The sequence below is a fragment of the Electrophorus electricus genome, chromosome 23 (genome assembly GCF_041902795.1).
Source record: "Electrophorus electricus isolate QZ-2024a chromosome 23, ASM4190279v1, whole genome shotgun sequence".
Lineage (NCBI taxonomy): Eukaryota > Metazoa > Chordata > Actinopteri > Gymnotiformes > Gymnotidae > Electrophorus > Electrophorus electricus.
The window spans coordinates 6,953,544-6,981,109 of NC_137519.1; the positions used below are offsets into that span (position 1 = coordinate 6,953,544).

A 27,566-nucleotide genomic window follows, 5' to 3' on the forward strand; every position below is an offset into this window, starting at 1 on the left:
TCTTCATTTCACCCGTCCTGGTAAAGCAACGCTCATGTTTTGTAATCTTTTTATGGTATAGGCTAAATACATGTGGCGTTGAACAGTTTACTGTCGACAGTCAAATGTTGTGCCATAATTTCAGTTACATTATTTACCGATGATTATGTATAATTATTTGTAAACGAAGCAGTTAAAGTATGAGATATGCAGCCAGTTTACTGCTGTTACTTCTTACAATAAAAATGTTACACCAATTAAGGGGTAGTTAATATCTTTCTTCTGGATTGGCCGAAGTGGTGATGTTCTATGTACCTTAAATTTACTCACCTTTAACTGATAATACGATTACTACAGAAAACGTAAAATTAATTTTATCCTTATAATAGCTTTGCTATAAGATGCTGAATGTGAGCAATGGGCACGGCAATATTCTGCTATTAACTTCGTAATTTAATTAGGTTTGGAGAACACGAGGAGAAGCGAGACATTCGTCTCAAGTGATGGTGGTGTGTTCTTTCACAGTCAGTTTTGCTTCTATTTCTAAAAGGCTCATTGTTTCAGCCTCGCCCCAAAGACCGGCATGACCTTCTCAGGGTCCCGAACCCTGGAGGTCAGGGAAGGTGACTGCAGACCAGATCCCTTAAACTGATCCCAATCAAACCTTATCCTTAGGCTCAATCAATTATCACCGGCTCTAGGCTGACAGAGAACTCTTGTTAAGGAGCAGTGAGACGGTGTGGGGCATCGTGGGGTCTCTCTTCAGAAGTCTTTGGAGCTCCCCCTTGTCTTTGACGCTTTACTCATTCTGATGGACACATTCTGATTCCTCATCGGGTTTATGATGCACTTTGAAATGACATATTTGTGGCTGTATGAAAACAAATGATAAAAATTAAGACATATAAATTACAGCTATGACATCCGTTGTGACCAAGGTACAGCATCTAACAGCAGTAAACATACATTGTAAATGTCTTACCCTGAGCAAATTACGGTTCTGTGCTTTTGCTAGGAAAAAAAAAGGTTCTCGGCCAGCAAAACTGTTGCTAATGCGGCCCCATAACCCTGCTGGTCTGGCACCAGCTAACCTGCACCGCAGCCTGGCGTCGCCACGTAAAGTTGGGGTTGTTGTTTTAATCAGCTTTTCCGCCATTTAAACCCAAAAGCAACACAACCGCAGCAAAACAAAAACACAGCAGCAATTAATCATCGGTGGTCCTGAAAGAAAAGTTGATTCTGAACGGTTAAACATGCCCCCAAAGCAAAACTCAAAGTTTCAAAAGAAGCGCGTGTACCATCATGCAGTTTTTACGATGTCTTCCGATTTTGTTTCTGGCTTAGGGAACGTCCACTGTCAAGAGTATGTCATCGTTTAGGCTCTCAAACCCCTGGAACGCCGTCCGTTCTCAAAACTGCACCGGCACCGGAACTTTGTTGTTGGAAACGTGGTAAGTACGACAGTGCGTGTGTACCCTGGAAATGACACCCATGACCTCGGCATTGCTAGAACCACGTGCTGCCACCAAGTACAGATTAGCTCCAAGCGCTATAGCTCATTCAGCTATATATTATATATTCAATATGCTGCTGACAAAACCTAACGACATATTAAGACGTTTCTAAATTTGCTTCACTCATTATAATGTACTGCCCCCTGGTGGTTGCTTATATGATCTCCATATAATGTCTCTGGCACTTTTTATGACATGAACTGGAACATATTGCACAAATAGTGACCAGTTTCAGTTCTAATACTGAAATTTCTAATTTGCACATATTGGTCACTGAGGTCATACAGAAGTCACTGGTCATATAGAGGTCACTTAGCTCACATACAGGTCAATGCAGCTGAGTCAACACCATGCCATTGAATGATTGCTAAACTAAATGAGGATTACATGGGCTCTAGGGAACACATGTGCTTTTAATGTTTGATTGATTGATTGCTTTTACTGTCCACAATGTGGAAATTTGTCTTTGGCTACCCATGACCTCAAAAATATACTAAACAATTAACAAGACATACAACAGACCCACTAAAATATGTACGACCACCTAAACGCTGAATCATTCCCACATGTTAGGAATTATTTTAGTAGAATGGACACCCACATGAAAGACTCCTCTGTCAGTAAATAATGTTAATAAGCAAGAAGACTTCTGGAATTATTTTCAACGCAGTCACATTTATTGGCCTTCTCTATGCACAATTACCGAGCAGGCCAGCTGAGCTGGCAAGAAATGGATCAAATTTACAGTGGAATTGTCACAATGTTTACTAAAAAATAAATACAAGGACCGAGAGTGTTGCACTGCTCAAAAATATACAAAGGCTTGGAATTAATGTAAACTTTGAAAACATTTTACAAAAAGAAACAACTGCAACATTTTTTTGTTTCTTTAAAAAGATCATATGTACATGTTTATACAAAAATACAAATTAGATGCAGGTCTTGAAATGAAGCTTGAGAAAGAGCTTCGGGTTACAGAGACTTCTGCAGTATAACCCCCACTTATTCATACAAGTTCTGTTTAGCTTCCTTTTGTTATGTCCTTTCACACCGGTCCACATTGGAAAACCCTTTGGCAAAAGCAGAATGTTTTTCCCCATTTGTGCAGTGTGATACTTTACGTGATACTTGTAGTTGTTAAATAAACGGAAAATACACAAGAACGGTGCAAAGTGAACACTTCAGATGCAGTGCAGGAATGGAAAATAACGGGAAATGCAGAGTGCAGATGTGTTAAACGCACCATGGATCTGTAACTGTGGTATATTCGGAACAGTAAAACAGTCCTACACTGTGGTGACAACAGCTCAGTGTAAAACTATCACTTAAACAGGAAATATTCCAGAAGGCCTTTCAGCTCACGGTTCCTCCTAAAGAGGAAAAACCAATGCTCTTTAGGCCGATAAAATCTTCAAATCCGGCTACTGCAGCGTCTTGGGAAAAATAAGGAAAAAAGTGAAAATGTACGCATGCATTGCTACAATAACTTCAAGTTGGTGTGAATGAGCTTTGATGAAAGATTTAAAACAGGAATAAACCAAAGCAACTTTTATGAGAACAACAGTGACATAAACATTGCCTGGGCAGGTTAGCGCCGAGCACCAAAACCAGTTGACTAGAATTGTATATCATACAGCATATATGTAAATAATGCAAGTTTACAGCTAATTAGAAAGATTCATAAGTACAGTATTTTAACTTTCCATTGGCTAATACACCCCTGATATGAAATATGTTCAGTCATTTTTAGTTAAATAAAGCTTTATCATTATTCTTTTCTACATTTATTAACAAAATAATTCTCTGGATAAAATATCCCATCATTAAAAATATTTTATTTTTTTCTTATTAAATGTTGAAATCTAATAGAGGATTTAATAGAGTTCATAGTTTTATAGGTTTGACCCCAAAGCATGTGACCACACACAGAAAAGGGACAGCCCGCATTTCTTCAGTTTGGATTTGAAACTAAGAACAGAACTTAAGTTCCAATGAGATTGAAAACAAAGGAAAATCTTATGGTACTGTGAATGTTTTTTCCTTGTTATCTACCTGTGTAAACAATGAGAGAACTCATGCAGAGCCTCATTCATATACTGAATGTTACTCTGGCATGGAGCGTTTTGTGTGTGTGTGTGTGTATACAAAAGTACTACAAGGTATTGACGTGACATACAGTACACGGCAATTCAACAGTCTGGAAAATAAAAGGCAGAATAATCATATTTTTGTTAGTCACAGAACCACATATATACACGTAATGAACAATACAGCTTTCCAGAACTGCAAATCAGTAATCGTCAGAGATACTGAGGGACACGGCTACATAAACACAGCTGTCCTTCTACTGTATTTCCAAGTTGATCCTTTTTACACCTTTATTTTCCACAATCTTACCCCAGAACAAACACAGGCATCACCTAAAGACATTACTCTAACCCTGTCCACAAATATATACTGCTGTCTTTTACTGTGTTTTTTTTTTTCTTTTACACAAACAGTGCTTTATCGAGATTGTCCAGTTCTCCCACATAGGGGTACAGCTCAGTCTATGCACACAATACGAAAACCCAAATCTCAACAGAAAACTTTAACATTTTGTACATCTACTAAACATAGCACATACTTAACAAATTCAAGTGAATATTTTTTTCTCATATGAATATGTCCTTATGAATTCTTATTGCATGCTGTAGAGAAGACAAAAACGATGAAAGAATGCAAGCACCATGTCAGTGCTCAGTGGAAAAGGATGATCTGGAATGAAAACTGATTCGGTTCACAGCTTGTCTCCCCCACTCTCTATGGCACAGTGTAAGTTTGACAAATCTTGCTCATTTTCTTTGAGTTTTGACCTCAAAAAAAAAAAAAAAAAAGAAAAAGAAAGAAGACTTCTGTTCTTGAGTAGAACAATTCATTGCAAAAGTGCAAACATCCCACTCAAACTAAAAAGTTCGCACAATTGTTAGGGTATTCATAGAATACAGGTGAAGATTTCAATTGTGTTGTTTCTCTGAACTCGTTTTACGATAGTTGCAATAGTTGTCTTAGACATTGGCCTCTGTATGTTAAGGTTGTTACATGTTATACCTGAAAACAATTTACACATTATAAGTAGCCCATTTAAGTGCACTAAAAAATAAAATATCTTACAAATTTCCTCTGTTAGTGTAAACGTTTGTTGGTATTCTAATGGACGGTCCTATTTAAAAACAACATGATAACCAGTAACCTAAAATACAAGGAAATATCTTAACCTCACAGATCATGGGTGAGAACTACTCTTACACTGGATGGATCACACGTGGCCTTGTTTGTCTAATAAATATACATTACAGCATTTCATTTAATGCAGTTGTCTTAAAGGAATAATCTTCAGACGAGTGCAAAATATTTGCAGATTTGCAAACCAATTCATTTCTCAATATAGAGATTTTGTCTATAACATTTACCAATGAGCCTGGAGAACAGTTCTCCAGCATTCCCAGACCTCCTGTTGGAAAAGGTCACAGTGCGATTGTCCTATGTAAGCCCAGCTAAAGTCCCAGTTAGGAATCACTGTCATAGGCAAGTAAGGTTTTGGTACTGCAACACACTTCTTCATATAACAATGCTACAAATAACACCTACTAGGAATATGTAAATCTGATGTGATCTTCTGTAAATACTAGCTGGCCTCAGGGATGGTGGTGCAGATTCGACTCTTCCTCACTGGGAGTTTAGCAGGTTCATGTCCAAAACTACACAGACTATTAGCCTTTCACCAAAAATAAACACATTAACACTCAGTCAATCCATTCGCCATTAAATTCTAAAAATAAAGGAATATGTTTTCTATGTAGGCAAACAAATGTCTATCCTTCACTTTCTAGCTATGGTTTTGTTTCTTCAGGAATGTCAAGATGGCAAGCATTTATAAGAGAACCACTATCAGTTCCCATAGCATGTGGTAGAAAAAAAACAATGGCTAAAACATATGTTCTCTCAATTCATAAAATACAAAAAGTTCAAAGTGACCAAGGAATTTTTTCAATCTTAAGATACGATGGGATACTTAAGAGGGAAAACTTATTTAAATGTCTGTAACATAATTTGTTCTTTAGTTAAAATATCTTTTTCTTATTCTGAGGGATTTGATGTTTTGTTGGTTGGTTAAAAAAAAAAAAAAATCGGAAGTAAACCCAACCCCTAGGAGGACCGGTCATCATGTGGACTTCCATCTGAGTTTTCAGTCTCTCCTTCAGAGATGGCCTGCATGGGGGCTGTGTATAGCCTGCTGCGAGTGCTGTACCTGCTGCTGTTGGCTGCCGGAGGGATTCTGGAGCGGCCCTGCCTCGAGGCGGCTGACATCACCAGGGTTTTGGTGGAGAACCCTTCAGTGTTGGCCTTGGGCAATGGGCTGGGGAGGCTCAGAAGGGGCTCGACGCTGGATGGAGACTCTTGCTGTGGTGAAGCAGTTTCTTCCTGGTGCCTTGCAGCCTCCAGTAGCAGTTCCCCCGGGGATTTGGGGGTGATGGGGCTTTTGAGGATTTCCGTGGCAGACATGCGGTAACTGGAGTCGGTGCGGCTGCCCTTCTTCAGCAGAAGAAGCTTAAACTCTTCGTTGGAGGTGCTGGACTTTTTGGCACTCCTGTAAATGGGTCCTGAGGCTCGCTGGGAACCTGTAGGGGGCACTGGTGCTACTGGGGTGACTGGGCATGGCACAGGGTTACTGACAGGGGCTGTCACATGAGTGCCGCCAATGCGACTCTTACCGGTGAGCTCCCCTGAATCCTTCCGCCCAAGAACCTTCCTCTTTGACCTAAAATAATTTTGGTAAAATAAATCAAATAACAAGGCCAGGGGTATGTTCACAAGAGCCAGGAATAGCAGCTGACCTGGCCAAAACTGCATTAATGACACCAAAATAAAAGGTTAAAGATAGACAGAACTTTATTGACTCTGGATGAAACAGTGGTAATTAAAAACTAACAAGCTCACCTGTGGATCATAGCAAAGAGATCTTCAGTTGTGCGTACTTTATTAGGTGAAGGAAATATACTATCGTCATCGGTTTTTGAGTCATCAGTTTGAGGTGAAATTGAATTGTCACTGGGTGTTGAGTCTGTGAAAAAGAAATTGATTTCACATTTCATTAGAATTCTCATTCTATTTGTCAGTCAGCCTAGGCTAAATTTGTGTATTACAACTATGAAATATAAAACAACAAGCACAAAAGCAATAAAATTTATATGGTAAGACAATTCTCTGAACCGTTACCTCTGCTGTTGGTATGATGAAGCCTTCCTTACCTTTGCTGAAGTAGTCCTCTGTATCTGGGGTTGACTCATCCTCGCGTCCATCTTGTGAGGCACTTCTGGTAGTGACACCTGATGTCTCATACTCCTCCTCTTTGCTTCCGGCTTCGCTGATTGTGTAAGTGTGCGATGATATTTCTGAACTAATAGCAGGCACTTTGTCAGGGCTGTGGCACAATACAAAGTCACTCCTGTGTATTTCGCTATAAGCAGGAGGAGACATTGTGCTGCTCAAACACAAAGAAGGTTCTGCCAATGGGTCTGGCCTGGGTGCTTGACTGTGTTCACCTTTGACATTTTCTGCCAATACTGTTGTTTGGTCATCTGGACACCTGCTGCCCTCTGCACTCTGCTGGGCACTGTGGGTGTCAGGGCCTTGGGATCTTGGAATTGACAGATCATCAGGTGGGTGGGTTGGTTCCACAGGTGTTCTGAAAGCTGTCATTGCCCAGTAAGTTCCTGGACCATGCCTCTCTTGCCTTATTTTTATCCCCTCGTGTGGTGCAATGCTGCCCTCTGCAGGTGAGAACTGGGCCTCACAATGTTGCACAACAGGTGGTTTGTAGGCTGGTGGTTTCCTGTTGTACCTGTTGTCAGACGGTGGGGTCTCTATTGTAACTGTGGGACACTTGGGACGTGTTGAGGGATGCACACTGAACTGCTCATGCCCCTGGTTCCACTCAGCCGCTCTTTCGATGGATCGCAATTGGATTGATCTCAGAACAGTTGGAGTGATGGCCAGATGGGCGGAGCTAGCCGCCTCTGCACTGTCTGTGGCAGCTGCGGCACGAGCCTCTGCTGCCACTGCTGCTTTCTGCTTGTTCTGGTGGAGGACATGCATGTGGGTCCTGTGGACAAACGGCTTGATGTGAAGAGCACTTAGGTCAAGGTGACTGGGAGGCATGGCCTGGGTGTCAGTATCCCTCCTGGAGGAACAGCCTAAGTCTCGAAGGGCAAGTTGCTGCTGCTGGAGGGAAGAAAGTGAGGACTTTCTCTCTGGTACTTTGGGTTTCCTCTTGCCGCTGGTTGGGGACAGAGGTCCTGGGAAGAATGCAGAAGGAAAGGAAGATGTAGGCGTCTCTGACTGGCTGGAATATCCACTGGAAGGGGACGCCAAGCTTGCGAGCTTCTCAGGAGAGCCTATCTTGTATTCAGCCTCCGGTGGAGGGATTGTGGGCGAGGTGGGTCTGGACCTGGGGCAACAGGCCTGAGTGTCCACACTTTCTGGTGACTTGACACATTCAATAACAGTTGTACCCGTAGCGGTACTGGAGTTGGACAGCGACCGGTAAGGATCATTGGATTTCAAGTCATTGAGGAGCCAGAGGTCTGCATAGTCTGACTGAACTGCACCCTCATCCTTAAAGGAATGTGTGTCGGAGGAACTGAACGGAGAGGAGCAGTCGAGCATTTCTCTGACGTTCTCTATACCCCAGCTGCCAAGGGTCTCGTCACAGAGACCTGCAGCATTCAGACGCTCGTCAGATCCGGCCAAGTTTAGTTGCAGCCTCATTTCCCTGGAAGACAACGGCAGGGGCAGCTCACTCATAATCTTTGGTTCATTCTGCTCTGGAACATCTGTGCTGCTGCTTGCTTCCTTTAATGAAGAGCTACGTTTTGGTGGGGGAGGCTTGGCCTTTGGTTTTCGTAAGGAGAGACACTGTCTTCCCAGTGTCCTTGTTCCCTGGTAGTCTGGTGGAGGGTATTCTCCCATGCCAGGTGCAATGTTTCCACTTGGGCCACAGTCGGGGTCGATGGCTGCATAGTTGTAATAGCATCTACTACCTTTAAGACCACAGTCAAAGTGCATGGAGGTGTAGTATCCCCCAGTATCAACGGTGTAACGGGTAGAGCTCTCGGATTTCTCGGCTGGCGTTTGGCCACTGAAGCTCTCATACGTTTCCCCACTGGAATAACTGGGACAGCTCAGGCCGCTCTCATCCTCTCTGGAGTGCTTTGGGCTGAAGTCCTGCAGACAGGGCTGATCCTGCTGCTCTTGGTGGCAGTTCCACTCCCCATCACTAGCAGTACTGACACCTGCATCGTCCATCTGATCTGTGGCTGAGGAGGTGAAGGAGCTGGACCTGTGGCCCTGGCCTTGTGGCCTGTCCATGTGGTCGGGGTCGATGATGAAGCCAGTGGTGTCGTCAATGATATGAGACCCCGTGTTGAGGGACAGTTCTGAATCACAGTGGGAGGAGCCAGTGAGCGGAGGTGAGGCAGCTGGCGGTATTGTCTCCGAGGTCTGGGAGGGGCACGTGGAGCTGCTTCCACTCCAGTTGCCACTTGATGACTGGTGGTCTTCCTTGTGGTCAATCTGGCTTCCGAGCACACCTGTGGTGGAGGCAGAGTGAATGGGGCTGCTGAAGGTATCTGAGCTGGAGGAGATCTCACAGCTACCCATGTCAGCTTTGCGTGGGAGCCTGGACCTCCCTCTCTCGATCCAGGCATTTTTGGGACTACCAGAGTGCTGCATCCGCTTCAAGCTCCCGAGCTGAAGCTCGGGCATGGCCTGGTCATCTGTGCTCTCCTCCTCATCTTTTAGAGCCCTCTGCCCAGGACCTGGCAGGAAGTCCTCAGTCTCGTAAGGAGAGAGCTCTTCATCATCTTCCTCATCATCGTCATCGTCGCTGTCATCATGGTCTTTGTCCCGGAGTCGGCCGCCTTCGCGGGGTAAACTTCTTGAACGCAGGCGAGTGCCGGATGCAGTGGTGTACGTTGCATCAGAGCGATCTGGTAAGGAAGTGATATTTCCTGTGGAGTGGGAGAGGGAGGTGGGAATTCCCTGGCCCCTCTGGGCACGTATGCGCCTCCGGGATGGGGCACCAATCAGGAAGTCATCTGTCTGGCAGCCAGAGTCTTTGGTGTTTAGGGCTCGGCCACTAAGCGAGAGCTCCTCCTGGCACAGGGACATGTGTGGGTTGACATGGACCACCACAGTTCTCTCTCTGGCCACAGGAGATTCATCTGAGTCTGTTGGAAGTTAGGAAAAAGTAAGGTCCAGATATTAGTCAAAAACGGGCAACTGTACTGAAAGTCCTGACCTTTGACATTTCTGAGCCTGAATGGAATTTCATTGGGATCAGTATCATAATACTGAAATAGCACCTCCTTTCTGTCTGGATCAAATTACAGATTCTTCAGACATGTTGTACAGAAATAAGAACCAAGTATATTAACTTTGTGACAGGTGGTTTTCTGTAACCCTTTTCCTCACAACAACCCCACTGTTTTTAACCTTTTATGCAAGACTTGCTTCCTCACCAGCTTTAATAAACTTTCTGTATTTTAGTAAAAGGACTTCATATGTACACATTGTGTTAAATGGCCATATAGCAACCAAATACCAGGAATCCCACTAAGAACTAAGGGCTAAGCCCTCCAAATGTTGATATTAACATACGTGACGACCACAGCATGTAATCTTGGAACCCTAATTCTAGGACAGTAAAGACAGTAAGCCAGTATGGTCATGCTACTCTCTGTCTCTGGTCACACGTGATTCACAGAGACACACTTTAGAAGGAGGGCATCAGGCAGTCATACCCATGTCCTGTTGTACTCGTCTGGGGATTCCGGTGATGGTCTTCCTCCTCCTCAGCTTCCTCCGCCGCTGCAACACAGACTGTGAGTGCACTAAGGAGCAGCGAGCACTGGCCTCACGGTCAAATCCCACACCTGCAGCCAGAGATGCAGAGTCAGGGGGAGACATTCCAGCAACCACACCTGACGCTACCCCATGTGGTTTACACAACTAACCCTGGTGGGATTTCTTTTAAAAAGGTCTAAAAACACTGAGTTAATTGAGTTAATTGAGTATGATGATTAACATCTGGTTACTAAAAAAGACATTGAGAAAGTCGTTGTACTTTTTTAAGAAGACTTACCTCCCAGAGTTAAAATATGGAAAGATGATATTTTCTACATTTTAAAGTAGATGTGATTAGCTTTGCTCAGGCTTCAGTATGCACTACACCAAAGTCAGATTATGATCTTTTAGCACTCAGAGAATTCCTGAAGCCTAGGATTATGGCTGAGCGTCGACGCAACTGATGCAGGAGCTATGCGTGCAGCTTTTACCGGTGACATTAATAGGGATGATGCAGGAGGAGATGACTTGAGACTCATTCTTTATCCTCTCCTCGGGGGTGGGGAGCGGAAGGGCTTTGGACCAGTTGGTCTGTTTGTCCAGCGTGGTGGGCACACTGGGCACAGGGCATTTGGGCCTGTGACTGAGACCCGCCTCAGCACCATCCATGGTCGTACTGGTTCCAGCCTGAGGCAGAGGGATTTTGGCAGTTACAGCAATGTCCAGTGCATTTTCCATCATATATATTTATGCTATATATTCAAGAGACCATTGTAAGCAAAGTCGCTATACTCTGCTTAACTCGTTTTGAAATTCACGGGGTAGCTTGAACACTCAGCATAATTTGTTTTAATTTAAAGCCCCAATAAAAATGAAAGCACATAAACATACACAGCTGTGGTGTGGAGCACACAGGAAGCATTTTGTCACATTCGTAAATTCATACTGCAACTCATCTTGAACAAGTGCACAGTAGTGCATGAAACAGGAAGAGAGGAGAGGAAAAAGGAAGACAGAGAGGAAGAGAAAGAGTGAGAGAGTGAGAAAGAGGGATATGTAGCACCAGACCTGAGGATTTGGTCCTTGGCTCTACTCCAAAAATAATTTCATTAGAATAAAAGGAGCACCGCAGGAGAACGCATAAAATAAGGCATGAAGGTTATGCCTTACCACAGAAGATACAAGTTACTCAGCAACCTCTAGAGGGCAATAAAGCCACAGAGGAAAAATGTGGAGATAAATTAAGTGTCTTTCTTCCATCAGCCTAAATGGGCAGTATAATAGTGATGGTACTACTAACCACTGAAGGCTGTTCCAAATCTAAGTGTGTTAAAGGACCACATTAACCTCAAAATAATTGTGCTAATCATTAAGCTAAGCATTAGGACCAGATGCAAATCTCAGATTGTAAGATATGCATGCTGTCAAAATCTAGATCAGGATATTGTTCATATTCAACAAAAGAGAGATGATGAACCCAGAAACAGTGCTACTAAAATTAAGTTGAAGTTAATTTTAAGTTAAAAGGCAAGCAAACGCTCACAGTGAGAGAGGAGTGCATAACACATTCAAATGCAGTTCTCACAGGTTATCTATGATGAAGAAAGATGGATGTGGAGGAGAGAAACCTCAGAGGTGGTTGAACAGAGACGGCAGGGAGGGAGAATACCTTTCGGACCCACGGGATGAGTGGGCAACACACTGTAGGGGAGGAGAGACGTGATGGCTCATGCTAAAACAAAAATGGCAAACACAGAACTCAGCAATGGTCCTGAAAAATATGAGGGGAACAGCAATAACAATGGAAAACATTAATACAGACAGGTGTTGGTTAAATGTCAAAAGGATTTTGCGACACCAAACCAAACGTGGCTGATTATAGCAGGACGGCAGTGGTTTATTTGAAGCTGCTTCATTGCTGGAGATGCTCTCTGAATGTGTACCTATAGCAAAAAGGGTGATGTTAACGGGAAGTCATGATAGGGTTATGTGGTAGTCCTGTCAGCTCCAGATCTGAAACTCTGGGGAGTGAAACAAAGCGCTTAGTTAGAGGGGTTCGTTAGGAAGGGGAGACCATGCGGTTCATTAACTTGATATTGGGTGTAGTTTACCCCAGAGTCCACGTTCATGACCTTCTGAACATGTAAGCACTGTCACACTGTCACCATTTACCTTTCTCTGTGCTGGCTGAAACTCCACCTCTCTCACAGGCCTCTCCTGCTGCATTATGGGAAATAATGAGTGTATAAGGAAAAGAGCAAAACCTTTGGAACAATAGCATCATAATGTTGTGAAAATGATCTATTCAGGTGAGGATAAACCAAAAGAACATCATATATTGGTGATGCACCATAAAAAAAAAGATGCTTATCATGACTTTTGATGATGCAGGACCATTCAGACTGTCCTAAAGCCACTGAAATCACATGCAACCAAATCAACACAACAAAGCAATAATGCAGAACAGGAACACAGGAAACATTCACAAAAAACCCCCTCAAAAACGTAGCCAAAGCAACCGCAAACTGACTGCAAAAAAACCAAAGAAATATTCACGCTTCATCAAACAACACCAAGGGCATAAAAGCAGCACCTGCACCGGGACGGGCTTGCTGGGCAAAGCCTGCATGTCCGACTCCCTGGTGCTCCTCTCCTGCTGGGAGTGACGAAGGACAGAGCACAAGATCGCAGCTCAGATCTCAGCTAATCTGGCTGGAGCTCGTCAGCAAGAAGCCACAAACCACTAAAGCCACAAACCACTGAAACCACAAACCACTGAAGCAAACAGCACACATTGTTGCCAAAAGAACAGCTCTTCCTCTTGTTTGTCAGTTTGATAGCTTTTTTTTGAAAAACAAATGTCATATCTAATATCTTGAGAGTGAACCAAGGAGAAAATGTAACTTCTTGGTAAAATGTGTTAGGTTTTTTTGTTAGTTTTTAAAAAAAAGATTTTTTAATGGCTGTCCGGTTGCCTGAGATGTGCTCAGTGGGTGGATGTGAAACACTTCTGAAAGTAGTGATAAAACATTCACAGACACAGGGGCCAGAGCACTGGGCTTGCTCATCATTCCAGTTACCTTTCTATGCAGTGTCTGATATTCAGCTCTGTCCTGCTATACCATAAACAAATGGGGTGGAAAACAACAAGCAAAAAACAGAAAGCACAATATATTAGAAAAACTTCAAATGTAAAAAACATTCAGTGTTTCACTTGCCATTTATCATGATTTAAAAATGAATAACTTAAGACATTTTACACAAAGGAGCAAGGAACAGACACCACTATCAAGTAGCCAAGACAGTATTACCAGTACAAGCAAGATATGGTCCACCTCTCGACCACTGACATTATAAGTATGGTTCTTGAATGGTTCACGTCCTATATTTCTAATAGATCATGTTTTATTGTTTTTGGCAAACACAAATCACACACTTAAACCATCACTCCAGGTGTTCCCCAGGGATCCATCCTTGGCCCTCTCCTGTTCATTATCTATATGCTACCCCTTGGTCAGATTATCCACAGGCATGGTCTTCACTGTTATGATGATGACACGCAGATTTATATTAAAACCAAGACTAACACTACCCTTCCACCTTAACTTTATTTCAAGATCTCAAACAGTGGATGAACATAAACTTCTTAAAACTAAATCCTGGCAAAACAGGAGGTCAACTTATTGTTTCGAAATCCAAAATCTCAAAATTCAGTCTGGACGGTGTCTTGACTAAATCCTCATCTGCAGTTAGGAACCTTGGTGTACTTTTTGACTCCTCACACTCTTTTGAACCCCACATCAATTCCCTGAATAAAAATGCCCTTTTCATCTCCACAGTATTGCTGGTTCATGCTTTCATCACCTCCGGTCTTGACTCTTCATTGGCATCTCAAACAAAACCATCCACTCACTTCGATATGTTCAAAATTCAGCTGCGAGAATTCCTGTTAAAAAATCAGCCCACATCACCCCTATTCTGTATCAGTTACACTGGCTGCCCATCTCTGAACACATTCAGTTTACACTCCTTCTCCTTGCATTCAAAGCTCTGCACGGTCTTGCACCTCCATAACTATCCGAACTCCTACACTCATACTGCCCCACCCGTATACTTCGGTCTTCTGATGCAAGGTCTCCTCTCCCACCCCAAGTTTAGTTCTCTGATCTCTGTAGGAGGCAGATCCTTTACTGTCATGGCTCCAAGATTATGGAACACTCTACCTCAATCTCTGCTCTTCACTTTCCTCCTTCAAATCTCAACTGAAAACATTCTTTTCTCAACATGTCTCATAACCTTTTTTCCTATTAATAGTTGTTAATTAATGTGTGGAACGTGTTGATTAATATTTTTTTCTCTTTCCATCTTTATTGTTATTGTAAAGTGACTGAGTCTGTGAAAGGTACTGTATAAATTAAAATAATAATAATAATTATTATCATTATATTGTGTGTAGCTGTAATGACAGCCATGATTCTTACCATACGGGCATGCCGGCTCCTCTGATCCCGCCTCCTGAGGGAGTGAGGGGAGGGGAATGTAGGCATGGGTGGGGCCACAGAGATGGATATAGTGACCCGATTGTGTTCCCTGCTGGTTGAATGCTGATGCTGTGGCTGATCTGTATCAGATCACACACACACACACACACACACAGTGGAAAAACCTTTAAATACTAATTGGCTGTTGAAAACAAGTGGCAATTTATTACATCACTGTTAAGGCAAATGTTTATTATACGATCAAGTCAAAAGATGAAAAATATATGAAGCTTAACTCTCCAATTCAGATGCTTTAGTCATTTCAACTGAAGGGGGCAGCATGGGATCAGATATTACAGACTTACTTTCTTGTTCTAAAACCAAATGATGAAGCAGTGTTTGGTCATCGTAAAAGTCTTTTATCTCTACTGATCAGCATGTCAAAATAAGAGGATGTACCAGGAACAGTGCAGAACTATAGATCACAGCTTCATAGTCTGAATGAAGAGATGCTGTAAAGACCAAAACAGGACCACAAGAGGGCAGTAAATTGGTTGAAATTTTGTCTTGGTTGCAGTTTTTCTTGCTGCATGATAGGCTGATGTAGAAGAAATGTATTGGGGGACATGAAGAGGACTAACTCTAACCTTGCTTGCATTTCTCCTGATGATCGGGTTACCACATGCTGCTCTATGGTTCTGGTCCCCACTGGGTTCCTCAAAAGCAGTGTGATCTCAATGTTTATTTCCACTCAGTAAACACCCAGTACATTTAAGCCACTGCAGTCTTAGATAACCACTGTTCCATCACCAAAGTCAGATGACAAAGAGTGGACCCACACTGGACCTTCGGACATGTGACCCTTGTCTCCTAATCATCATGACAGGCTCCTGGACTTGCTGAAGTCCACAGGAGCTTGAGTGTAGTCTGAAGAGCTGATGGAGGTGTATCAGAGCTGGGAGAGCCCTGTGGTGAAGCACCACTTGTGAAGCCTCGTGAAAGGCCCAGGCCCATGCGGACTTACTAATATGAAACATTTCGTACACAAAGCAATTCAACAGGCTTTATAAATAAATGTAGAAAAGATTTGAATGAAAAAAAAACAAAAAAACTATATATATATATATATATATATATATATATAAACTTCACTTAAATTCTATTTGGCGCACATCCAGGTTCTTCTGGAAGTTCTGTTTGTCAGCAAATGTGTGTAGCATACACTGTTTCACTGTGATTAGGTTAAATGTTCTGTTCTCAGCGTCCAGGTTAAAACTCACAGCAGCATGCTCAATAAGATGTAGCTCATGAATGGACTTTTTTTGGAGTCCAGTTTGGAGACCATTACTGTACATTACAGTACTCAATCTGCTGGAGATTACAGTGTGCACTAGATTCTGCAATATGCAATAGTTTCTATTGTGCATTAGTTGAACCACTAGTTGAATCCAAATTGAATCTTTGATTCCACTACATTGTTAAGAATGTTGTTTTGGTGATTGTGTTGATATAATTACTGAAGATGACATCTGAGTCTGTTAGAGAGCTGAACTTTCTGATTAGAAAGCTTTACTTCGTAGATCCCTGGATTCTAGATGTGTTCCTAATTTTGAGACGATCGTCTTTGCAAAAACCATAACCTCTGGTTTTGTTCCCATTTAACTGATTCATCCAGTCACTGATGTTCTCCAGACATGGACAGAGTGAGTGTACTGGGCTGCATCACTCACAAATCATGTGAGAGAGCCGAGTGTATTTGCCTGTCATCTGCATAACTGATAGGAAATATTGCTGTTCGGCACTCTTTGACCTGATTGGAGAGTATATGGGTTGAATAAAAGTGGACAGCGAGCTGACAGCCTGTAGGAGGTGCTACCCTGGCTCACCTCTGTGCAGCGCCCGCAGATGGAGCTGGGCTTGGTGGTGTAGCTCCTCCAGGCATGGCGGCCGTGTGCCGTGGTGAAACATGTTGTGCTGCTGGTGCCATGGAGTCTGGGGAGCCTGGTAGTGCAGTGTCAACTTACTCTCAATATCCAGATTAGACACGGCTGCAGAGAGAGAGAGAGAGAGCGAGAGAGAGAGAGAGAGAGAGAGAGAGAGAGAGAGAGAGAGAGAGATGGCCTGGTCAAATTGTGGTCAGCCTTCAAGGTGGTACAGACGTCCCAACGTATTTTGTATTATGTGCTTCATGGATTCCCACAGCAACATCTTAACCACAAACCAGCCAAAAGACAGCCAAAAACAACCCACAGTGAGGGCTAAATTTACCGTGAATGACTGGTCTGAGAACATTTCTTTCCCACCATTTCTAAAATCAACCTCACAGAGAAAAAAGATGGTGTGCTGTGTTGTGAGGCAGGCTGAGAAGTGAAGGGCACTTAATGCCTCTGTTTACCCCGACTCCCCCCACCCCCTTGTATAAAGCAACACCTGCAGATCAGTATGCACCCTGAAGCAGCCCCTGTCAGCTGCCCCGAGTCATCCGTATCTTAGCAACCCTTCATATCTAATTTACAGTGAATTAGCCAATCCTTATCAAAGCTTGGTCGCCAACAATAACAGGAGAAGCTTCTCTTGTCCAGTAAACAGGGGATAGAGACCGAGAAAGAGACAGAGAAAGTGAGACAGAGGGAGAAAGGGAGAGACAAAGATGGAGATAGATACATACAGCTGGTTGCTTATGATGCTGCGTGAATGTCTTTAAAAGTAAGAAGCGGTTCAAGTATTTGTGACGTATACGCATTAAATGCGTCAATGAAAAATCAGACTTGTGGAAAGATTCCACTCTTCTCTGTAGAACACAGAGAAAAAACTTTCATCTAACTTATAATTCTAGTCCCGCAATACCCAGAGTCGGTAAAACAGCTCAATCAGACACACTTAGTTTGGTACTAATATTTAAATAGTATAGCTCATGTCATATGAAAGTGCATGTGACCTGTTCCTCTGCGTTCTGATGCATTTTTACAGACGTTATTACAGTGACAATAGCTGTAACAATAACAGTAACAGTAGCTGTAACATTAGCAGGCCTTCAGACAGAAGAAAAGGCAGTAAAAGGTAGATCTCATACGAGCCTTTCAGGGAGCATACGTGCCTTTTGCAGCTTGGCTCTTACTCCAATAAATGGCACACACTTCTTAAACATTTGACTGACTTGCTGTTGGCAGCGTCGTGATGAATCTCGTATGATGCACTTGGTAGAGGCTTTCCAGGCTAGTGTATCTAGGTAGGCGGGTCCTTCTCATATCACCTCTGTGTCTTTTGTTTTTACTGCACCTCTTATCTTCCTCTCTCTCCTCTTCTCATCTCCTTCACTTCTCCCTCCTGTCTCCTTGTGCGTGTATGGGATGTGTATGTGTGAGAGTATATGTGTGTTTCGTTGACTGTATTTGTGCGTTTGCATAGGTATGTGTAGATCTTGTGTTTGTATGCATAAGGGAAGTGTGTTTTAGAGGCTACAGTATTTCTGAGTGTGCGTATGTCTGTGTGCGCATTTGTAGGTGTGTTTGAACGCATGTGTGTTTCCGAGAGTGTGTATGTGTGTGTCCATGTATATGTGTGTGTTTCTGAGAATGTGTGTGTGTGTGTGTGTGGAGGTGTGTTTCTGTCTCTGTCACTCAGCACTTTCTTTCTCCTGCGCAGTATCCTGAGCTGAGTGTGTGACCTCTACTGAGAACATTCCATGAATGTAGTCTCTTCACACTGTCACTGATTAGCTCTCAGGCTCCACAGAGCTAGCTAATCTTCATTACAATGCATCTGTCATTCTAATTACGCAATGGGCAAGCCATCCACCAACTGTTTTTTACATTTTTTTTTTTTTTGCAATATTAACCAGAAACCACACCAGAGTTAAACATTTCTGTGTCCTCATAAAGGGTTGTTGAATTTTGGACAGAGAAGCGACGTGGTCTCTCTCTAGTGGAGTACGCTACAGCTCCCTGCAGTGACCCTGCACCAAAACTCACCACTCTGCAGATCATCATGACCCATCCGGAGGGTTCCGTCTGCCCTGCACAAGCCTTAATGAGGACCCTCTGCATTAGCCCCCCCCCCCCCCCGCCATCCCATCCAAAGTGCCCTACCTGCAGTGTCCTCTCTCTGTCCTGCCCTACAACTCTTCCTCTTCACCCTCCTCTTCCTCTCCAGCTGGACCCAGATGGTTGCTTTTTTGTGTGAGTTGCCCATTCCTTTGCGGGCGGCCAGTGAAATGTGGCGAATGTCGGCATGCGATTCCTCTACATACTGCCACTCTGAACGGCAGAGACACAGACGTCCGACTGGAGAGATGAGAGGTTCTCTGGTCTTGCAGCCTCTCTCTCTCTTTCTCTCTCTCTCTCTCTCTCTCTCTTTCTCTCTCTCTCTTTTTTTCTCTCTCTCTCTTTCTCTCTGTCCCTCTCTCTCTCTCTTCCTCTCTCTCTCCGTCTCTCTCTCTCTCTCTCTCTCTCTCTCCCTCTCTGTCTCTCTCTCTCTCTCTCTCTCTCTCTCTCTCTCTCTCTCTCTCTCTCCAGCAGGTGCATGGTCAGCACTGTGAGGAACAGCCTATATGGTAAACGATACAGAACTGCTGACAAATCTCTCATTGAAGTAACCATGCTCAGAATTACTGACAAATCTCTCATTGGAATAATTGCATTCAGAAATACTAAATCTTATATTACTTCTAATCGTATCAACAGAAAACTGCTGATAAAACATTCAAATAATAGTCACCTAATCTTCGCAAATGTTTAACTTAGCGGACACCAGCAGTTTCTGAAAAATGTATTCCTTACATAAATTCCTGAAAACTAATAAAACTTCACCATCAGTATAATTTCAAATACCAACTGATCCCAACATCTGATAATGCAATTAATGCTATGATACCCACAACTCACATTATCACAAAATTCAACAAAATTCATTCACCAACTGGACATCCTTTCACACACAGAAAGACACACGCACACACACACACACCTGAGACTTGTGAATGACAGAGCATTGTCCTCAAGCCACACCCACCAACAGAAGCCCTTCTCACTCTCAGACCCCTCCCACCAGCCACTCCTACACTTCTTCTGGATGTCCTGGCTGATACAGTTGTATGAGTATATGCATTAAGTATGAGGATGGACATTTGTGTTTAACTTGTGAACAGTGCGTAGATGCCAGAACGATAACTAGTGAAATCCAATATGCATACAGGGAGACATTGATAAATGTAAAATAAAATTAAATTTACAATGTAAAGCAGAAAACGTCTGTTTCTACATGGATTTATAGCATCATTTCACTTCCAGTTCTCTGCTGGGTGAGCAGGCTGCTTATACTGAATGAATTTCTCTCTAGAGGGCAGTGAGAGTGAGCTAGAAGGTGTCAGACTCTAAAGCCCCCTGCAGTGCATATTGTCTTTTTTTACTCTTTCTCTCTGTCTCTCCATGCTCTGCTCAGGTGACACAGCTGGTCCCTCTATGAGTGTATTTAATACCTACTGATTATAGGTGAGCAAACACACACACTCACACACACACACACACACATACACACACACACACACACACACACACACACACACATCTAAATTAAACACAAAAATTACTAGAGTAGAATGACACTACACATTAATGCACTTCTGAAAAAAAAAGTTTTACATTTTCAAAGAAAATGCCCTAAAGTTTAAGTCTGACACGTGTCAATGAAAATGATGGAAACAGACAAAAGGTACAAACATATGGTATATGAGCTGCAGAAGAAAGAAGACCAACTGGCCAACTGACCGATCGGATGGCCAAAAGAACAACCCATAGTACTGATAAATGGCAATGAGCTGTTGTGGAAAATCACTGTTTTCAAGCATATTTGCCAACAAGAGATATGACACTAGCTAATGAGGACTAAATCAATAAGAGATATGACACTACTTAATGAGGACTAAATCATTAGGAGATATGACACTACCTAACGAGGTCTAAATCAGTAAGAGAAAAGACACTACATAATGAGGACTAAATCAATAAGAGATATGACACTACATAATGAGGACTAAATCATTAAGAGATAAGACACTACATAACGAGGACTAAATCATTAAGAGATATGACACTACATAACAAGGACTAAATCATTAAGCGATATGACACTACTTAACGAGAACTAAATCATTAAGAGATATGACACTACCTAACAAGGACTAAATCAGTAAGAGATAAAACACTACATAACCAGGACTAAATCAGTAAGAGATAAGACACTACATAACCACGACTAAATCATTAAGAGATATGACACTACATAACAAGGACTAAATCAATAAGAGATATGACACTGTATAACGAGGACTAAATCAATAAGAGATATGACACTACTTAACGAGGACAAAATCAATGAGATATGACACTACTTAACGAGGACAAAATCAATAAGAGATATGACACTACATAACAAGGACTAAATCAATAAGAGATATGACACTACATAACCACGACTAAATCATTAAGAGATATGACACTACATAACAAGGACTAAATCAGTAAGAGATAAGACACTACATAACTATGACTAAATCATTAAGAGATATGACACTACATAACAAGGACTAAATCAGTAAGAGATATGACACTGCATAACGAGGACTAAATCAATAAGAGATATGACACTACTTAACAAGGACAAAATCAATAAGAGATATGACACTACATGACAAGGACTAAATCAGTAAGAGATAAGACTGCATAACGAGGACTAAATCAATAAGAGATATGACACTACTTAACGAGGACTAAATCCTTAAGAGATATGACACTACTTAACGAGGACTAAATCCTTAAGAGATATGACACTACTTAACGAGGACTAAATCATTAAGAGATAAGTGTGACAGAGGCGGCACAGAGGAAGCGAGAGGCGGGGTTGCAGGGAGGTGCTCTGTATTATCCATAGAGAATAACATTAAAGAAGCACTGATGAAACAAAAAACGCAAAATGTAATTCCTTGTACGAAGGCAGCGCAGTGACGTTCAAAGAATGTCAGGTCTGTAGTCCGCTAATGTACAGTGTTGTCCTCGTAAACCTGTGGGTTTAAATAGTCGGGTGAAAAAAGGAACAGGTGAATGCAATCAGTACTCTAGTGATTGAGAGCGAGGCTGGTAAGTGGGTTGATCCTTAGCGCAAGTAGGCGTTTCTCTCCTGCTGGATGGCCAGTCTATTGTGAAAATAAGACACTACATAACCAGGACTAAATCAATAAGAGATATGACACTACATAATGAGGACTAAATCAGTAAGAGGTATGACTACATAACAAGGACGCATACTCCATTTTTGCATTATGAAGACAGACAGACGGTTTTAATGTAACACAAAACTAATCATTCATGCTCCCGCAACATCTGTAGAATCAGACAGCCATCAGTCAGAAGGCCTGTAATTTAGAGAGTAAAACACACACATTCCCACCCACACACACAAACAGTTGCCAACTCTTACGGTAGACTAGCAATAACTTATTCCAGAGCATGGGAAAGCTGACCTGCAGTCAAACATCTTAATTCCACTGTGAGTAGTATTGTTAACAGTACAGTGACCACACAGTCAAAACGTGTATAACGGATAGATGAGGAGCGGGTGGTACTTCTGGATCAGCCCAGGACACAGAAAACAGAGGCATAATATCTGCTTAACTGTCTGCCTCTATGCATATGTTGTATGTCTGTTTGACTGTCATTCTGCCTGCTTGTCTGTTTGCATACCTTTGTCTGTTTGCCTGTCTATCTGCCCTGTCTCTCTGCCTTCCTACCTTTCTGATTGTCTTCCCCACCCTGATAGCCTGTTTAAAATGGTACAGTCCTGTGCGCTCAATGTCTTCGGGGGTCAGTGGGTGAGCTGACTGATAAAGTACAGGGAGAGCTGATTTTATCAGTACAATATACCATCTCTTCGATTCTGATATGCTGTTATAAACATTATTCAACCTTATTAGTAAACAGACAAATCTACTTTATTACTGTACATGATATATGTACCATACAGTACAAACATATCCACCGCCATCTGCACTCCGTCAAGAAAAGGACAGATAAGTAGTGTAGTTAGAGAGCACTTTCTAACCAGGAACTGCAGGTCCATAAAAAGCACTGGCTCGTCCACACAAAATCCAGCAGCCAGAAATGTGCTGCTCTGAGGCATATACACCCCAACACACACGTATCTCTGCTCTGAGGCACACACACACACACACACACACACACACACGACTTTGCTCTGAGACACACACACACACACAAAAACACACACACATCTCTGCTCTGAGGCACACACACACACACACACACACACACACACACACACACACACACACACACACAACACACATCTCTGCTCTGAGGTGCACACATCCACACACAAGTCTCATCTTCTTCATAATTACATTAGAATTGTAGTTACAGTACAAATAAAAATTACCCTACAGTTTATCTGAGAGGCTAAAGAATATGTAACAGCATTGGGACATCAGGATGAAGAGATGATAGTTTATATTCAGAGAAACAAGCACAAAGAAAGTTCTAAACATTGGATTACCCATCTTCACAAGATTATGTGGAGTCTCTTATCACAATGGACTTCACATTTAAGTACACAGAGTGAAAGGCACAGTACAAGAAAACTATGTAAGTATAAATATTTACACCACACTGTATTATTGAAATATTTATACTGCACTGTTATTTAAAAGTCTTTACTATTACAGCATTGCCTATAAAAATGAAGTTAACAGTATTTTAGCAATGTCACAGGCACACATGAACTATAGATATAATCTCTAAACAAAATAGAAATATAGACAAAACATGCAGTGTTCCTTCCTGTCTCCCACAGAGTTTGAGAACTCTAGAAGACAACCCTGTGAAAGGCTTCTAATCCATGCTGCCTGTGTACTCGTGTGTGTGTGTGTGCGTGCGCATCCTGGTGCTCCCTGAGACCGGAATAATGTCCCTCTCATTCTTAATCCCCATTAAGCCTGCTGCTCCTGTACCCCTGACCTTGGCATGGTCAGATGAGTGTTTAGTGTGGTCGCGCTTTAAAACAGACAAACTGCGACTGGCAGCTTGTGGCTCTACACGCAGCCCATTATCTGCACGAGTGTACAGGCCGGGCCCTGGGGAAGAGCCAACATGGCCGCCGTGCCCAGTTTCCTGAAAGCCCTACTGAATGAGTAGCGTGTGTGTAGGGAGTATCTGGGTGGCTTGATGTGTTTTCAAGCTGTCTGTGAAGGGCCAGCAACAATAACATAAGCCATATTTTATAGCCCACATGCACCACACACACACGCACACACAGTCTGGGTATCTTTATGTTGACTTGCATGATTCTAACCAAGACACCAACTTTACTGTGTGCAGGCAAGTGTGGACATGGTCCATATTCAGTACACCTGTTTTATTTGCGTCACCCAGTTTAACCTGCAAACTCCACCCCACACACACACACACACACACACACTTTCCTCGTGGGAAGCTTCTCTAATATTATCTTTTCCTGTTGCTGAGGGGTGGATCATAAAACCACACTGGAATGCACTTCAGGGAGGGTTAAGGGCAGTTTCTGTCACTCCACCCCTGCCCTGCCTTCTATCTGTTTCTGTATATAATTATAAAGTTAACATTTTAAAGGATGCGGTGAAGCGGTGTTGGTGATCTTTATGCGAGGGTTTTTCTATTAGGAATTGTGAATGAGTGGGGACAAGCCCAGCAATGCTGCATATAAAGCTGCGTGTGTGTCTGTGTGTTTCTGGAGGAAGGAAGAGAGGGAGGGATGTCTGTTCTGTCCTCCACTAAGCTGGGGAGGGTCCAGCGCTGTGTAAACTGTCCCCTGACCTTTCCACTAGGAGGCAGGTTCACTGGACAATGGAAGACGGCTGGAATAAAAACAAGTTTATTTATATTACTTTGGTTAAAGGTATGGGGAAAATGATATACTTTTGACAGCAATAAACAAAAACATGAGAAAAATATGAAAAACACAAGAGTTAAATTTATTATCACTTATTTAAGTTCACTTATTTAAAGTAGTGTAAAAATGTCAGAAACAAAACAAAACCTTGTCACTTCCAGATAAAAGCCCTTTGAAACTCTGCCCTCTTGTGGGAGGAAGTGGACATGCTGTTGAGTTCGCATAATGATTGCAGTACAAGTCAGTCTGTGCATAGTATTGGGTGCAAATCATACTCTCACTTTATGATAACATAATAATTACGTAGCAGTAGACTTATTGCCACTTAACATTACCACTAACATAACTAACCAAACATTTCTAAAAAGTCTGCATTTGAGGTCGTTCCCATAAGAAGTGATCCAAACCATCAGGGGCAGATGTTTTCAAAACATTCAGCTTTAGTGAGTGTGCAATGGGATGAACCACTTTTCATTTGTTCACTTTCTGCAGAAGACACAAAACACTGCTGGGTATACTTTTGCATGTACACTGTGAACAGCTGCTGAGACAGCAGGGGGGAAGAGCCTGTTCCTCGTGAAGAGTGAGGGAGAGAAGAGCCTGTTCCTCGTGAAGCGTGAGGGAGAGAAGAGCCTGTTCCTTGTAAAGAGTGAGGGAGAGAAGAGCCTGTTCCTCGTGAAGAGTGAGGGAGAGAAGAGCCTGTTCCTCGTCAAGAGTAATGGAGAGAAGAGCCTGTTCCTCGTGAAGAGTGAGGGAGAGAAGAGCCTGTTCCTCGTGAAGAGTGAGGGAGAGAAGAGCCTGTTCCTCGTAAAGAGTGAGGGAGAGAAGAGCCTGTTCCTCGTGAAGCATGAGGGAGAGAAGAGCCTGTTCCTCGTGAAGCATGAGCGAGAGAAGAGCCTGTTCCTTGTGAAGAGTGAGGGAGAGAAGAGCCTGTTCCTCATGAAGAGTGAGGGAGAGAAGAGCCTGTTCCTCGTCAAGAGTAAGGGAGAGAAGAGCCTGTTCCTCGTAAAGAGTGAGGGAGAGAAGAGCCTGTTCCTTGTGAAGCATGAGGGAGAGAAGAGCCTGTTCCTCGTGAAGCATGAGGGAGAGAAGAGCCTGTTCCTTGTGAAGAGTGAGGGAGAGAAGAGCCTGTTCCTCGTGAAGAGTGAGGGAGAGAAGAGCCTGTTCCTCGTGAAGAGTGAGGGAGAGAAGAGCCTGTTCCTCATAAAGAGTAAGGGAGAGAAGAGCCTGTTCCTCGTGAAGAGTGAGGGAGAGAAGAGCTTGTTCCTTGTAAAGAGTGAGGGAGAGAAGAGCCTGTTCCTCGTGAAGAGTGAGGGAGAGAAGAGCCTGTTCCTCGTCAAGAGTAAGGGAGAGAAGAGCCTGTTCCTCGTAAAGAGTGAGGGAGAGAAGAGCCTGTTCCTCGTGAAGCATGAGGGAGAGAAGAGCCTGTTCCTTGTAAAGAGTGAGGGAGAGAAGAGCCTGTTCCTCGTGAAGAGTGAGGGAGAGAAGAGCCTGTTCCTCGTGAAGAGTGAGGGAGAGAAGAGCCTGTTCTTCATCAAGAGTAAGGGAGAGAAGAGCCTGTTCCTCATGAAGCGTGAGGGAGAGAAGAGCCTGTTACTTGTAAAGAGTGAGGGAGAGAAGAGCCTGTTCCTCATGAAGAGTGAGGGAGAGAAGAGCCTGTTCCTCGTGAAGAGTGAGGGAGAGAAGAGCCTGTTCTTCGTGAAGTGTGAGGGAGAGAAGAGCCTGTTCCTCGTGAAGAGGCAGAGACAGACCACCAGCAGGGTGTCAGATGGGACCCGCCTCTCGCTCCCTCTGCTCTGCATTCCACTGGCTCCTTTGTGGACATGAAGAGGCCAGATTAGCGCTTCTTCCTGAGAGCCTGGATCAGCAGGTTTATAGTGCCTTGGAAGTTGTTGAAGTGTTCAATTTGAAGTGAGAGATCTCTCACACACCTCATAAACCTTCACATACACACTCAGGCACCTGGGGCAGCGTGGGTGGTGGCTGCTCTGCAAGCAGGTGTGTGTGTGTGTGTGTGTGTGTGTGTGTGTAAAGGCATTCCATTCTTTTGAAGGGTTCTCTTTTGTCACACCTGGATCATTCACGCTACAATACAGCTGTATTCCCAGCAGGTGACCTTTGACCTTTCATAATGTAGTGTTTCCTGGTGTGGAGCTGCTTGGGCACATGTCTCAGAAAAGACTCCATAAAAAGCCCCACACACCCCCACCCCCACACAATCGCAGCCAGATACACACACACACACACACACACACACACACACACACACACACACACACACACACAACCACACAACCCCAGCCAGATGCATACACACACACCCAACCACACCCATACCTGCCTACCTGCAAACACAGCCAGACACACACACAGGCAAGTGTCAGAATAGCAGGTGCTAATGATGCATTAAAGATAAAAATACATAAAATACATTGCTCATTTTCATGCTGAGCGCAATTAGTCCCTCTACCACTGGGACTAAGAGGTGAGAGTAATCTGATATTCCCACATATCCATCATTCATTAAGACACAGTAATTACAGGAATCTGTAATTCCCACTAAGAGAATAACCCAGGAAAGGAATCCAACCGTTTAAATATTGTACACAAATAACACCTTCATAACCTTGCAGGGGTTTCTAACACATAGCCAAAATAATGTATGTTAATCAGGACTAGGCAGGCCTAGTAATAACACCTAATAATAAAGCTGAGGATCAGATGAGGTGCTTTACTTTTCTGCCTGGTTCCTGACCTGCCATCTGAAGTG

General features: G+C 43.1%; 1 protein-coding gene across 6 annotated transcripts in view; it reads right to left on the minus strand.

Annotated features, from left to right (window-relative positions):
* Positions 1-2,148: 2,148 nt before the first annotated feature.
* The window catches only part of nhsb (Nance-Horan syndrome b (congenital cataracts and dental anomalies)), a 52,193-nt gene continuing 26,775 nt past the window's right edge, over positions 2,149-27,566 (minus strand). For 2 of the 6 annotated variants that reach the window (XM_081706135.1, XM_081706140.1), the window contains 9 exons: positions 16,747-16,908; positions 14,861-15,000; positions 12,552-12,599; positions 12,049-12,111; positions 10,871-11,066; positions 10,337-10,468; positions 6,785-9,763; positions 6,474-6,597; positions 2,149-6,294 (listed from right to left, as the gene is read on the minus strand). In XM_081706135.1, coding sequence (XP_081562261.1) covers positions 5,682-6,294; positions 6,474-6,597; positions 6,785-9,763; positions 10,337-10,468; positions 10,871-11,066; positions 12,049-12,111; positions 12,552-12,599; positions 14,861-15,000; positions 16,747-16,908 — 4,457 coding nt within the window. In that variant the 3' untranslated portion in view covers positions 2,149-5,681. Of the gene's footprint in view, positions 6,295-6,473; positions 6,598-6,784; positions 9,764-10,336; positions 10,469-10,870; positions 11,067-12,048; positions 12,112-12,551; positions 12,600-13,459; positions 13,496-14,860; positions 15,001-16,746; positions 16,909-27,566 lie in introns of all 6 variants that reach the window. The other 4 variants (XM_081706136.1, XM_081706137.1, XM_081706139.1 and 1 more) reach the window with 4 other exon arrangements.